This window comes from Natator depressus, chromosome 5 (genome assembly GCF_965152275.1).
Source record: "Natator depressus isolate rNatDep1 chromosome 5, rNatDep2.hap1, whole genome shotgun sequence".
Taxonomy (NCBI): domain Eukaryota; kingdom Metazoa; phylum Chordata; order Testudines; family Cheloniidae; genus Natator; species Natator depressus.
The window spans coordinates 49,299,953-49,315,350 of NC_134238.1; the positions used below are offsets into that span (position 1 = coordinate 49,299,953).

The window sequence follows — 15,398 nt, forward strand, 5'->3', positions numbered from 1 at the left end:
TTCGTTTTTGTTGCATTATTTTTTTAGTACACATGCTACTTGTAAAATGTAAAAGCCTTAAATACTCTAGTCCTCTATTTACAAAGCAAAAGCAGTACAGGCAGTAGCAGGGCTATTTTGATGCCAACATGCTGCCACCCTTTTCTGCAGGGTAACATCTAGGCGTGAGCGGCTTTTTCCACTCTCCATAGCCTTTTTTCTTTTTCCTGAGCTCAATGTTTCATCGTTGCTAGAGAGATACATTACAAATAAAATTGCCATAAATGAAAAATACAAGGAGATGGAGAAAACAATTTGCTTTGGATTTTTTTCTAAATTACCTGTAAATAACATTTTTAGCTATTTCCACATCGTCTGGTGTCTGGCACAAATGCAACAATGTTTTTAATTCACCTTTGAGGATTATTCCATTTTTCTTCAATTTTTCTTCAATATTTCTAAAATATGAATCTGAAAGTAAACAAATTGTTGCAGTAGTCTACTGGACACAGCTCCTTCAGTAAGCATACTATACCTCTGTACCAGAAGTGTGACAATTTCATAGGCTACATCTACACTACAGCACCGATGAAGCCGCATTGCTTGTGGTGGAGATGCTCTAAGCTGACAGGAGAGAGCTCTCCCATTGGCTTAATAACTCCTGCCTCTGCAAGAGGCGATAGCTATGTTGGTGGGAGAAGCTCTCGTGCTGACACACCTCTGTCTACACTGGCACTTAGGTCGGTATAATCCACACCCCTGAGAGACGTAAGTTATACCGAAGTAACCGGTAGTGTAGATGAGGTAATACCTCCCACAGAGAAGTACATATCTGGGGGTTTCCTTGAAAACTTGAATGTCTGAAAGAGAGGGGGACTCAGCAACCTTAAAAAGGGCTCCAAATCTGAAGCTTTTCTAGACTCTTCTGCACCATGTATTGTATGGGATATAAAAGTAAAAACCCCCAAGAGCTTTGATACTCTTCTTTCTTTCTTCCAGTCCCAGTTCTAGACTCAAACAGGCATGGGACCTATACCAATCACTAGATAACAGTATTGGTCTGGGGGATTCATATTCCTGGATAAGTGAAAGAAGCAAGGAGAAGAGATGTCTCATACTCTTCTAAAGCTAGAACAGAAATGCACAGGCTATAACCATAGGATCCGGGTAAAAAACTTAATTACTTCTCTTGGTCTCTCAAATGCTATGGTGGGTGCAGGAAATAAGAACATATAACATATGCACCATAAACTAGGAATTTGACATATTATAGATCCATTATGTCCCAGGGGATAATATAACTCAGCTAAGTAGACGAACAAAGTGAAGTATGACCTGAATCCCTATAAAACTTAGTTCCTACATTTAGCAACAGTGCCTGACCCACATTAATAAGTTCAATATATATCTTATTAATCTTATTCCACATCCTCTGCATACTGAAATTCCACCACTAAGGCAGGGATCTTATGAGTGAAGCAAACAGTGGAAATGGAAAGGGAAGAGAGCCCTTTTAAACATAAAAAACAAACATGTACTTTTAACAGTAGATCTATGCAAATCAATACTAGCAGTATTGTAATTATTAGTCCATCAAACCTTTGCTTTCCTTGTGGCAAAAGCCTGATTGACTGTGGGGCTACTAGTCCAAATTTGCGCAGCCCAAAGTAAACATCAGAGGATGTAAAACCACAATTCTCTAAGGAGAATTCATCTGATAAATGCTACACAAATCAGACACAAAACAAACATTTCATGTTTTAAGAAGCAGCACTATTTTTTCAACATGAAAAGCTTTTAAGAATTGCCCTGTTGCCTAATATTTTTAAAGAATACTGTTTAAATAATGGTATATCCACACAAAGTACCAGAAAAATGAGTAAGTGTGAAGAAACTTATTAAGCTGCTTTGAAAGAAAGCAAATTTCCACAGCAGATTTGTGATTATGTTAGGCTTGGCAAGCCAGTCAACTGACCGCTCAAATAATGTCATTTGACACCGATTTATCTGACCACAGTCAATTGTTGCTAAATATTCCAGCAAGAATGGCCAGATGCAGGTGGGAACCTACCTTTTTGACTGCATCCTGGTGCCATTTTTTCATTTTATACAACTTCATTTCATTGTGTTTTGCAATTTTCTGAGTTAAAATAACTGTTAAGTAACTTGTTTTTTGTTATTAGTCATAACTATCTACCTACAGCGAAGCCTATTGGAGACCATAAAGTTTTACTTTTTTTTTAGGTTAGTGTTCTAATAAATCACTGCTATAAAATATTTGACCAATGTATAACCCAGGGGTCTCAAACATGCAGCCTGCGGAGCTATTTGCAGCTGTCCACCAAGCTCCTCGCCCCCGCGGAGTTATTTCCTGTGGCCGCCAAGCTCCCCTCAACCACCGCCCTCTACCCCCGACCCCAGCACGCCGCTTCCCCACTCCTCTATCTACCTCCAAGTGCTTCCCACCACCAAACAGCTGTTTGGCGGCACTTAGCACTTTCCAGGAGGGAGGGGGAAGGAGCGGGGAACAGCGCGCTCAGGGGAAGAGGCGGAGAAGAAGCAGGCAGGGGTGGGGATTTGGGGGAGGGGTTGGAATAGGGGCAGGGAAGGGGCGGGAAGAGGCAGGACATGGGCGGGCCTCATGGAAGGGGTGGAGTGGGGGCAGAGCTGGGGGCTTCTGTATCTTTATATGAAAAGGTGTCAGTGGTGCGGCCCTCGGGCTAATGTACTAGTCCTCATATGGCCCTTGTGGTGATTTGAGTTTGAGATCCCTGGTATAACCAGTCAATTGACTGATTATTTTTATGATGGTGAAATGGCCAACCACAGATTATGTCTCACCTGCATTGCTTTTTTCCTCCCCCAAGGCACTAATGTGACACAGTTTCATGCCATTCATCCCATGTTTAAATTATGGGTGTCTCACTCTTACCCTATTTTGCATTATGACACTATACTGCCAATTAAATTTTTTAACACTTGTTTCTATCTTTTATCTCAGGAAAAAACTCTCAGCTCCCACCCTGTCCCCCCACAAAGAATGGGTCATTTAAGATTGGGTTTTACATCTTCACCTTCACAGAACATCCCCTCCCCCTAACAAACCTCATTTTGTTCTTTGGAATAATTCTTGCAGGTTAGCATTAAAAAGAAATAAAATCTGTGTATAATCAGACAGCTTCATGAAGATAAGTCCTGCATAACCTTTCTGAACTCCTCAGGGCAGATTTAGGTTTCATTAAATAAAGGGAGAAGGAACCACTACAGATTTTCCCTAATGGGACTTTGTCTGTTAACAATAACAATCCAAGACTTTACTTCTCATTCATTTTGGAGAGCCTGAAATCTTTCATATTTCTAATTTACAAGTGTCACTGGAATCAGATGAGATACAAAAGGAGAGGTTGGGAGAAAGGAAATATCTGAATAGCACAAAATTGCTACTTTACAAAGTGGATTAAGACAGAATTCTTGGCATAACCCTCCTCTGGATACCTAAGCATTTACTAAATTTTGTACTAAGTTTCCCTGTAGAAGAAAACAGTTATCTGTTCTAAAAAGTTCCAAAGTTGCACAGCGGTTTGGTGGCCTTGACTGGAACAAACAGAAATCTCAAGCACTAATTTTAATATTGATGATATTGCTCAGTAAAATAAAGACTTGTACCTTTATTGCCATAAATTTGATGTTCAGTTGCTACCTTCTTCTGCTGAAATTCTTGCAATCGTATAATATCATCTGTTAACAGATATCGCTTTGCTAAAAATGGGGAGGAAGGGGAAGATTCACCATCATATTAGATTTACTGTTTGACGACACTGAAGTTTTCATTTAGGAACTGCTGCTATTATTTACCATGTAATCCAGGACCACAAGAAGATTCAGGGCCTGGTTTTCAGAAGTGCTGGGCACCTGCAGCTTAGTCAATGGAAGCTGTGGGCGTTCAGTGCCTTTAAAAACCAGGCTCGTAAAGTGCATCATAGTCAAAATGTGATGGTAAACATGGTACCTTCTTTCTCAACTACGTCTCTGAGCCATAGTTGCTTATTTTACTGACAAACATAAATATTTACTCCTACAGTTTTGCAGGGCAAATATAGACAAGGAGGAGTGAGCAGTATAATAGTTTTGCTTCATGCATAATTAAACTGCAAAAGAGTAATTAAAATTGAGATGTGTGTTTCCCCACTAACCAGTCTGTGAGAGCAGTCAGAGCAGAAAGGGGGAAAAAAGCTCCCCCATGTGTGAAATCCTCTTACTAGTGGTCCTTTCAGGCTTTCTCAGGAGATCCCAGAATGCACCACTCTATGACAGCACAAATAGCGGCAGTGAAGAGACTTTGATATTTGTGCTATCATAGAATGATAGATCTTTGAAAAGTCATGGAAGTCAGGAGACATTCCAGAAGACTGGAAAAGGGAAAATATAGTACCAATCTATAAAAAGGGAAATAAGGACAACCCGGGGAATTACAAACCAGTCATCTTAACTTCTGTATCTGAAAAGATAATGGAGCAAATAATTAAGCAATCAATTTGCAAATATCTAGAAGATAATAAGGCGATAAGTAACAGTCAGCATGGGTACGTCCAAAACAAATAGTGTCAAACCAACTTAATAGCTTTCTTGGACAGGGTAACAAGCCTTCTGGATGGGGGAAAGTGGTAGATGTGGTATATCTTGACTTTAGTAAGGCTTTTGATACTGTGTCGCATGACCTTCTCATAAACAAACTAGGGAAATACAACCTAGATGGAGCTACTATAAGTTGGGAGCATAACTGGTTGGAAAATCGTTCCCAGAGAGTAATCATCAGTGGTTCACAGTCATGCTGGAAGGGCATAATGAGAGGGTCCCACAGGGATCAGTTCTGGGTCCTGTTCTATTCAATATCTTCATCAATGATTTAGATAATGGCATAGAGAGTATACTTATAAAGTCTGCGAACGATACCAAGCTGGGAAGGGTTGCAAGTGCTTTAAGGATAGGATTAAAATTCAAAATGATCTGGACAAACTGGAGAAACCGTCTGAATTAAACAGGATGAAATTCAATAAGGACAAATGCAAAGTACTCCACTTAGGAAGGAACAATCAGTTGCACACATACAAAATGGGAAATGACTGCCTAGGAAGGAGTACTATGGAAAGGGATCTGGGGGTCATAGTGGATCACAAGCTAAATATGAGTCAACAGTGTAACGCTGTTGCAAAAAAAATCAAACATCATTCTGGGATGTATTAGCAGAAGTATTGTAAACTAGACATGAGAAGTAATTCTTCCGCTCTACTCTGCACTGATTAGGCCTCAACTGGAGTATTGTGTCCAGTTCTGGGCGACACATTTCAGGAAAGATGTGGACAAATTGGAGAAAATCCAGAGAAGAGCAACAAAAATTACTAAAGTGCTAGAAAACATGACCTATGAGGGAAGACTGAAAAAACTGGGTTTGTTTAGTCTGGAGAAGAGAAGACTGAGAGGGGACATAAAAGGTGTTACAAGGAGGAGGGAGAAAAATTGTTCTTCTTAACCTCTGACGATAGGACAAGAAACAATGGGCTTAAATTGCAGCAAGGGCGGTTTAGGTTGGACATTAGGAAAAACTTCATGGCAGAGTGGTTAAACACTGGAATAAATTGCCTAGGGAGGTTGTGGAATCTCCATCATTGGGGATTTTTAAGAGCAGGTTGGACAAACACCTGTCAGGGATGGTCTAGATAATACTTAGTCCTGCTTTGAGTGCAGGGAACTGGACTAGATGACTTCTTGAGGTCCCTTCCAGTTCTATGATTCTGGGATCTCTTGAGTAAGCCAGGAAGTACCAAAATAATTTCATAAAACGGGCGGGGGGGGGGGGAATTGAAAGATGAGCATGTATTATTTTATGCATCACAATAGAACCCAAACTTCCCAATCAAGTTTGGAGCTCATTCGTGTTAGGTTCTGTTCAAGTACGTAGGAAGACATGGTTCCTGCCCCAGAGAGTTTACAATCTTAAGACTTCAATGCTGAACTCAATTTTTTTTTACATCTCATCTTTTTCAGCTAATTGTCAGCTACGTTCTGTTTGCAAAATCTCTACCATCACAGACATCTTTTAAGTAACAGAAGCTATATGCAACAAAGCAGTTTTAACAGGGTTACTGTAATAGTTTACACTGACACAATCCACTCTTCTAGGCTGCTTATGGAATCATTCTAATCCTTTTTATGTGTTGGCTTAATCAGAAGTTAGGGGAATACAAAAAGGAAATAAGTAGCCTAACTAATGGAGCAGCTCATATCAGTAGGAAAAAAGGATAGTTTTATTTATACATACACACAAACCAAAAATTCTAAGGAACCAGAAAAAAATAAAGAAAAATCCTAAAATTTCTATTTACATAAGAAAATAAAGGCCCATCTATACATATTAAAATATACACCAATGCAAACTATCCCAACACAGTTGAAATAAATACACCTCATTTCTTTCAAGTCTGTCTTGTCTCATGGTAACCTGTTATAACAGGTTTCAGAGTAGCAGCCGTGTTAGTCTGTATTTGCAAAAAGAAAAGGAGTACTTGTGGCACCTTACAGACTAACAAATTTATTTGAGCAAAAGCTTTCGTGAGCTTTCGGATGAAGTGAGCTGTAGCTCACGAAAGCTTATGCTCAAATAAATTTGTTAGTCTCTAAGGTGCCACAAGTACTCCTTTTCTTTTTGTTATAACAGGGTGACTAAATGACAATTCTTCTGTTCCCACTGAACTAGAATCTTGAAAATTGGTATATTCATTCCTCCTTCCACCCCCAAAACGTGCCACTTCTAACATATCTCATCAAGAGATCATCAGTTTAATAATTTACAACACATTCTTTATTTTTGAGGTGGTCTTATTAATAAGGCTATGATTTTGTCAGATATTTTTAGTAAAAGTCACGGACAGGTCACGGGCTTCCATGAATTTTTCTTTATTGCCCGTGACCTGCCCGTGACTTTTACTAAAAATAGCCGTGACAAAATGGGGAGCCGCTGCAGGGGCCGGCAGGGAGCTCTGGGGGCTCCCATCACCACCCAGGGGAGCTCGGAGCTCCAGGGTCCTCCTCCCCCTGTGGCTTGGAGCTGCCGGATTCCCCCCCCCGCCCCCCACGGCAGTTCAGATGCTACCAGCACCTGGACCGGCAAGGAGCTGTGGGGTATCCCCCAGCCACCTGCCGGCAGGACAGCTCCCACCACTTGCCGGTGGTCTTTGGAAGTCACTGATTCCATGACCTCTGTGACAAAATTGTAGCCTTACTTATTAAGTATCATCCTCTGATTTGGAGAAATTAAGGCAACTGAGGTTTCATTTATTGGATTTTCACAAACAAAATTTCTGAAGGTGAGGAACTACACCACAGCAAGCGATGTTAATATCCACAGCTGTCCAAAACATGGAGTGCAGTCAGCTAGGAGACAATAATGTCCCAGGGCTGCATATTAAAATGTACCTCTCTGTTGCAAGGCAGAAAGAACGCATTCAGATTATCAGGTCCATGGTTGAGTTTAGCCCTCACATTTAGAAAACTCATCTTTTGACTTTAAATTGCACAAGTTTGATTTGAAAATCAAGGGGAGAGAGAAAGGAAAAAAAAGTACGGAACGCCATAATACCATTTTTAGTCACTTTTTGTACTTTTTCTCTCCCATCTCTCTGCTTGCCTCCACCTGTTCTCTCTTGTTTTATACTTAGACTGTATAAGCTCTTTGGGGGCAGAGACTGTCTTTTTTGTTCTGTGTTTGGATAGTGCCTTGCACAATGGGGTCAGGGTCCCGGTCCCTGACAGGGGCTCCTAGGCATTACTGCAACACAAATAATAAATAATATTATTTCTGACTAGCCTTCAAATTTCCTCTGGATAAAAAACTCACCTAGTACAAACTCCACAGCACAAAAACTAGTCCAAATTGTTTTCTTTGCTGTACCATTTTCTTAATTGATTTTAATGCGGAAAAAACAAGCTGTACAGGGCAACCTGATGTGTACATTGATTGCAAAGGAAAGATGCAAGATTCTCGATAATTTGAAAATAGAGGATTATACAGGCAGATGCTAAAAACTCTGAAACCCTTACAAAATAGTCCCCATGGTACTCCAGGATTCCAGAACTCTGGAAGGTCACTTCTTGATTTCAAGTTATACTTGCTGAGTATCCAACACAGGAAGAGTCAAGAAGTCTACTTCATATATGGCACCCAGATATCATGTTGGTAGACACAGCAGAAATAGACAAATACAGAAGCCTAACCATATTATCCAGTAAAAAAGTTAAGTAAAGGGACACTAAATACGCAGATTTTCAAAGCTACATAAATTAGCAAGGGGTTCAAAGGGTGTAAGGTAGTTCGTCATTAGGTAATTAGAAACATTTGGAGGACAATGCAGACAGAGGCCCTGGTAGTCATGACTGTGTAAAGTGTAGTGGGAAACAACAGGACTGGACCAACCACCATGAATCATACACAGTAAAGCTCTGAAAGGCCTAATTCTGGAGCTGACAGAACACTTCCTGTTTTAGATTCTTCATGTGAAACAATGTCTTTTTCCCCTTCATTACGTTAATTACACATATACAGCTTCCACCCAGAATCAGTGATTACTACTAAGAAGTTAGTAGTGTATCCTACCACTAGTTACAACTGCAGCTATAAAGCCCAGTGTTAAAACTGTGATTTCAACCCAGGTACTTCTATCTTTGGGCTTGATCCTGCTAAATCCCAAATGCCCTCAAATCCCTGCCCCAAAAAGACTACAATCTGAAAGATAAAAGAAAACGAAGCAGGAGGGAACAGAATAAAAATCGTAAGTAGAGAGATTGGTCGGGTGACTGGTACATGCATTATTAATGCTGCACTGAAAAATACAGCTACTATTTATCCCTATGGAAAACCTCCTGCAAACTGCCTCTTTACCTAGCTAAAAATTTGTGTACATGTTGCAACTGAGTGGGTCTTTTAAACATTTCCATAATATTTTCTAAAAGTGAAAAGAAATGTTTATTTTATGTAAACAAACTCATTTCCTAGAAGCTGCTGAAAGACAGGAGAGGATGGCATAGTATATATCTTGACTGCAGAGTTAACTGAGGGTGATGAGCACTTGCGTTGGCCTCACCTGGGTGTGAGTGGCCACACTGCAAAGCTATACTCAAGAGCGTCCCTGGTGCACGTATTACTAGGACTTCTGAGGGGCTCATCTCATGGCTGTTAGGGCTGAAGTAAACTGAGCTGCTTTATAGTTCTTTCCCAGTAAACTGCAGAACTTGGCTGTCTTTCTGTCCGCTTGGGGCTAATTGTGAGAAAGCACTTGTCAGAAACATACAGCTAAGGGTTGCATAAAATCCCTCCTTTACTGTAAAGGGTTAAGAAGCTCAGCTAACCTGTTTGGCACCTGACCAAAAGGACCAATAAGGGGAGAAGATACTTTCAAATCTGTGGGGGAAGGTTTTTGTTTTGGGCTTTTGTTGTTCTCTCCAGGACAGAGAGGAACCAGGGCAGGGAAAATACATCTCCTAAAGCCATACCTGAAGTAAGCATCTAAGATTACAAATTGTAAGTAATACGAAGGAAATGCATTAGATTAGATCTTTTGTTTTAGCTTGTGAATTTTCCCTATGCTAAGAGGAAGATTTATTCCTGTTTTTTTGTAACTTTAAAGTTTTGCCTAGAGGAGAATCCTCTGTGTTTTAAATCTTATTACCCTGTAAAATTATCTTCCATCCTGATTTTACAGAGGTGTTTCTTTTACTTTTTTTTTCCTTTATAATAAAAAGTTCTGTTTGGGGTTTTTAGTGTCCTAAAAACCCAAGGGTCTGGTCTGTGCTCACCTTGTTTACTCTCAAGCCTCCCCAGGAAAGTAGGTGAAGGGAGCTTGGGAGGATATTTTGGGGAAACAGGAACTCCAAGTGGTCCTTTTCCTAAATCTTCGTCTAACTCACTTGGTGGTGGCAGAAATACCGTTCCAAGGATAAGGAAGAATTTGTGCCTTGGGGAAGTTTTAACCCAAGCTGGTAGAAATAAGCTTAGGGGGTCTTTCATGCGGGTCCCCACATCCGTGCCATAGAGTTCAGAATGGGGAGGGAACCCTGAAAGCACTGGAGGACTCTCAGCACTCAAATGCTTTAGCTTGCATCCACACTGCAAAATGGGTGGGTTACCAGCCCAAGAGCAAACATCCTTCAGGCTTTATCATATATCTCAGCTTGAGTCAAGTGAGAGGTTTATGTGTGTGGATGGGAGCAACAATAAGAGCTCAAGTTAACAACTCTGCAGTGAAAACAAGCCTTTAGTTGTCTAAGACCAGGTCTACATTACAAAGTTTTCTCAGCATGTCTATATCGGTCGGGGGTGTGAAAAAACCCACATCCCCTAACAGGCACGATTATGCTGACAACCCCCCCACCCCAGAGACACAGCTATGCTGATATAAAAGTGCTTTTGTTGGCATAGCTAACACAGTTCAAGAAGCTGCTGTTACTATGCCAATAGACAAATTAACTGGTGTAAGCTGTATCTACACCAATATAGCTATATCAGCAAAGCACTGATAATGTAGACAAAGCTTCAGTATCAGGTTTGGAATATCTAGACTCTCTGGAAGAACATCCCAGCAAGGCAGACATCCCGTCAACCTTCTAAGGCAGGTAAGCTGGGTATCAGACAGGGCAGACATTCAGTAGCCACTGAATCAGCGCTGGGACAGAGAGCCTGTGTAGGGGACGGAATGATTTTATCTGGGTTGAATTCAATTCTTTGTCTTCTGAAGTACTCTATAGCCTTAAATTTGTAACTTATAGAGTAGAAAATTGAAAAGAAACTTTAGAGGGGAAAAGTAAGTATTGAACTGATCACTAGCAATGTACATTGTGGGATCATGGAGATTCCACTCACTAAGAAAAGCAGCTCTGTTAAGAAACCTGCTTTTGTTGAAGTGGCCTTTCATTGTTCAGAAGCTTCCATAAAAGGAAGGCCCATTGAGGAATTCTCATTTCTAAAAAGATAGGACAATAATAAATGGAAGGCACCTCCAACATCACAAGTTGTAGGTAAGGAATGCAACAAGGATGTAGTTACACAGGCTGTTCTGTTGCTCTTAAATGCTAGAAGCACTGAAACAGAAATGCAGCTTTTCTTGGGTGGATTCCCTTTCCTTTATTTCCACGAACACAGTAGGTCTCAGATTAGGGCATTTGGAAAATTGGTCAAAATAACGACTGGGTGTCAACAAGCAGAGGCAACAGGGGTTTGGGCAAGGGCGCTGTTCTCCCTGGGAAATTTTTACATAAAAAAATAAAAGTTAAAGCACTTTTCAAGGCCAGTAAGCATGACCTTATATTTACAGATTGGAAAAGGGAGGCACAGAGATGAAGTGATCTGCATATTACTCATCCAGGGATCCAGTTGCAGAGCTGGAAACAGAACCCACATCTCCCACCACGTCCCTAACCTAGCCAGTGGCATTAGAACAATTTTTATAGGGGGAGATGCTGAAAGCCATTGAACAAAACTATAAACCCTGTATGTGTTGGAAACAATTTCAAGCCAGAGAGTGCTGCAGCACCGCAGCACTCCTAATTCCAGCACCCCTGATCCAGCAGATTGAGTGACGTAATCGTTCCCCTCTATTCAACATTGGTGAGGCCTCATCTGGAGTACTGTGTCCAGTTTTCGGCCCCACACTACAAGAAGGCTGTGGAAAAATTGGAAAGTGTCCAGCGGAGGGCAACAAAAATGATTAGGGGACTGGAACACATGACTTATGAGGAGAGGCTGAGGGAACTGGGATTGTTTAGTCTGCGGAAGAGAAGAATGAGGGGGGATTTGATACCTGCTTTCAACTACCTGAAAGGGGGTTCCAAAGAGGATGGCTCTAGACTGTTCTCAGTGGTAGCAGATGACAGAATGAGGAGTAATGGTCTCAAGTTGCAGTGGGGGAGGTTTAGGTTGGATAGTAGGAACAACTTTTTCACTAGGAGGGCGGTGAAGCACTGGAATGCGTTACCTAGGGAAGTGGTGGAATCTCCTTCCTTAGACGTCTTTAAGGTCAGGCTTGACAAAGCCCTGGCTGGGATGATTTAGTTGGGGATTGGTCCTGCTTTAAGAGGGTTGGCTTAGATGACCTCCTGAGGTCCCTTCCTGATATTCTATGATCCCACCCCAGGAATCCCTATGTCGGGATGAGGCCCCATGTGGCGCGGGGGGGGGGGGGATTTACACGCTCCCCTCGGACAGCGCAGCCCGACGCTGAGCGCTGTTAGCTGCTGACACAAGCGGCTCTCTAGCCCTTTCTACCGCTGCGGGCAGGGCAGACAGCCAGCTCCAACAGCCCCGCTCCCCCGGCGGAGCCTAACCCCAAATACAGTGGCGCACACGCTCCGAAGCACGCCGCTGACAGGCCAAGGGGCCGCTCCACGCCAGCCCAGCAGCAAACAGATGGAGCTCAGAAGGGACCACACATCCCAGCAGCCCCACCGCCAGTTTGCCTAGTCCACTAAACCCGAGCGCTGCAGGGCATGCTGGGAAGCGTAGTCCTCCTGGGCCGTGACGCCGTCCCTGGAGTGCGCAGCCTATCCAGCCTGCGCGCACAGGACGCCCCCGCCCCCGCCCCCACCCCCACCCCTCTTCCGAGCCTAGGCCAGGCGCCCGGGGGGTACCTCCGTGCGGGCAGCTCCAGCAGCTGGGCGCCGCGGCAGCTGAGACCAGCATGGAACGTTTCATTGTCTCCCGCAGGATTCGATTGGAACCTCTAGCTACCGCGGCGGCCATTCTGTCCTCGGAACGTACCATCTGCGCTCTGAGGCGGGCCGGGGGGGCGAAAGAGGCCACCCGTAAATGGAATTCACCCCGCCCTTTCCCCCGCCTCCCTCGCTCGTACTGGTGTCCCTCCAGGGGCAGGGAGGTGCGCGACTCCTCGATAGCTAAATAGCTAGGTCAGGGGAGCACTGTCCCTGTGGCTGTTCTCGTTTCCCCTCTCCACCTCAGGGAGTGGTACATTCCGAGATGGCGACCCCCATGCTCCAGCGAGCCGTGGTCTTCTGGGGCAGGGCTGGGGGTGCGAGAGTGCCTCGCGCTGTGGCAGGTGGGTGACGGTCCAGAGCGCGTGGTCCAGGGCAGCCCGCAGGCTCCACCTGCCCTGGGGCTCGCTGGGGGGTGCGGACTCCCGGGCGGAATCAGTCAGGCTGTCGGGCACCGCTTGGTCCCATCACCTCCTGCGTGCCCCGGGGATCGGAGCAGGTCCGAGCTCGCCGCCCGCGCACGGCTGCTGTATGTCCAGGCGTCATAGGCCAGTGCAGGAGAGCTGGGAGCTGCTCCTGGCTCCGTAGTGCACTTAGGAGATGACCAGACAGCAAGTGTGAAAAATGGGGACGGGGTGGGGGGTAATAGGAGCCTATATTAAAAAAAACCCAAAATCGGGACTGTCCCTATAAAATTGGGACATTTAGCCACCCTAAGCGCGCTGTGGGGGTGACCTGTAAAATGGGGATAATCATGCCCCGCCAGTGTAAAGTGCTCTAGGAGCTCTGCGTGCAAAGGACGAGTCAGAGTTGAGTGTCCTCCTATGGCTCCTGGCTACTGCACGTGGCATAAGGGGGTTACTAAAGCCAGTGCCCGTGCTAGTCCACTGGGGGCTCCAAGCAGGAATATTTTTTGGGGTGGCCCACAACACATACTAATAATTAATAGGGAGCCTTTTTGAGCTGCTCAGGGCCTTAAGCAATTGTTGAGTCTGCTTCTGCCTAGCACCAGCTCTGACTACAGCTTGCGAATGTAGACCTACATTTATTCCACATTCACCACCATACTATCATCTACCCAGTCACCTGCTTTTCAGGATAACATGAACTAGCACCCTGCTGTAATGCTGGGGCTCTAAAATCGGCAGGGATAAACGCTTACTAAAAATTATCCATCCAGCAACAAAAGTTAGAGAGGTAAGGTGAGTGAGATAGTATTACCTCATCCACCTTGTCTCTCTAATAGCTTGGGACCAATTTGGCTATAACACCACCACCTATGGCAGTGGTCACCAACCTGTCAATCATGATTGACTGGTTGATTGTGATCTCCAGCGGCATAGTGTGGCTGCCTCTAGGGCAGACTCCTTGTCTATCCGGACCCATGCCACTTCCGAAGCAGCCAGTGAGGCCCCAGGGGGCATGCATCTCCCTCTGTGCCCCGCTCCTGCAGCTCCCATTGGCCAGGAGAACTAAGGGGCGGTGCTTGCAGAGAGGGGCAGCATACGGAGCCACATTCTTCCTTCCTTGCCCCCGGGGCTGCAGGGGTGCATTGGCCCCATCTGGGAGCGGCTTAGGGTCAGGGTAGGCAGGGAGCCTGCCTTAGCCTCACTGAGCTACTGGAGGGAAGTGCTGCCTGGTGGGAGGCTGCACCCCATCCCTGAGCCCCCTCCCAGAACCAGCACCCCATACCCCTCCTGCAACCCAAGCCCCACCCTGAGCCCCCTCTCAGAGCCAGCATCCAAACCCCCTCCTGGAACCAGCACCCCAAACCCTCTCCTGGACCCCAAGCCCTGGTTCCCCTCCCAGAGGCAGCACCCTGTACGCCCTCCTGCACCCCAACACTTTGGACCCTCCTCCCTGAGCCAGCACTGTGATGTTGCATTCCATATGTTTTACAGAAATATGCTTATGAGTGTGAATATGATGTAACTGGAATATGCTTTATGCTAAAGGTCTCTTGTAAGCTATTGTAACAAAGGTTATAAACTACTGAATATATTTTTCCTATTTCTATGCATGTATCATTCTTGTGTCTGAAGCTAGACATATGAAGTATAACTTTGAGGTCCTATTGTAATTATGCAAAGTGCGGGCCATGAATGGTTGTTTAGGATCTTGATGGCTTCCACTGACTAGGACAATTGGTTGTAAATGGTTTATTTACATGCAAGCCTTCCTCTGTACTGTAGGCCAACCCAGGAAGAATGGAGACTATGGGTTTTACAGTGACATGTGACCATGTCACATGATACTGGAATCCATCTTAATCCTTGTACTTTTCCATTAGTGAGGCGGGGACAAGCACAGACAAAAGATTCCTGCCTTGTGCCAAAGCTATAAAAAGGGGTGGAGCAGGCCACAAAGGCTCCCAGTCATGAGAAAACCCCTGTTTAACACCTGAGATGTCTGCTGGATCTAACAAAGACTGTACGGGGGGGAAAGGATTGGGCCCAGACTAGGAAGGGGTCTAGTCTGTGGGAAAAAAAGCTTGTTGGCTCATCTTTGAGCTTGAGATATTACCTGTAATCAGTTTCTTAATGTATTGGGCTTAGACTTGTGAGTTTGTTTTATTTTGCTTTTGTGACTTACTTTGTCCTGCCTATTATTACTTGAAACCACTTAAATCCTACTTTTTATACTTAATAAAATCACTTTTATTT

The 15,398-nt window shown here is 44.1% G+C and overlaps 2 protein-coding genes across 3 annotated transcripts in view; one reads left to right on the forward strand and one right to left on the reverse strand.

The window, feature by feature from the left end:
* PTCD2 (pentatricopeptide repeat domain 2) overlaps positions 1 to 12,790 on the reverse strand; it is a 39,475-nt gene extending 26,685 nt beyond the window's left edge. The window contains exons 1-3 of one of the 2 annotated variants that reach the window (XM_074952761.1): positions 12,655 to 12,790; positions 3,646 to 3,738; positions 321 to 450 (exon numbers count right to left, since the gene is read on the reverse strand). In XM_074952761.1, coding sequence (XP_074808862.1) covers positions 321 to 450; positions 3,646 to 3,738; positions 12,655 to 12,787 — 356 coding nt within the window. In that variant the 5' untranslated portion in view covers positions 12,788 to 12,790. The remainder of the gene's footprint in view (positions 1 to 320; positions 451 to 3,645; positions 3,739 to 12,654) is intronic. The other variant, XM_074952762.1, reaches the window with a different exon arrangement.
* Positions 12,791 to 12,843: 53 nt separating this feature from the next.
* The window catches only part of MRPS27 (mitochondrial ribosomal protein S27), a 63,167-nt gene continuing 60,612 nt past the window's right edge, over positions 12,844 to 15,398 (forward strand). Inside the window, exon 1 of the mRNA XM_074952760.1 lies at positions 12,844 to 13,079. Within this exon, the coding sequence (XP_074808861.1) occupies positions 13,001 to 13,079 (79 nt within the window). The 5' untranslated portion in view covers positions 12,844 to 13,000. The remainder of the gene's footprint in view (positions 13,080 to 15,398) is intronic.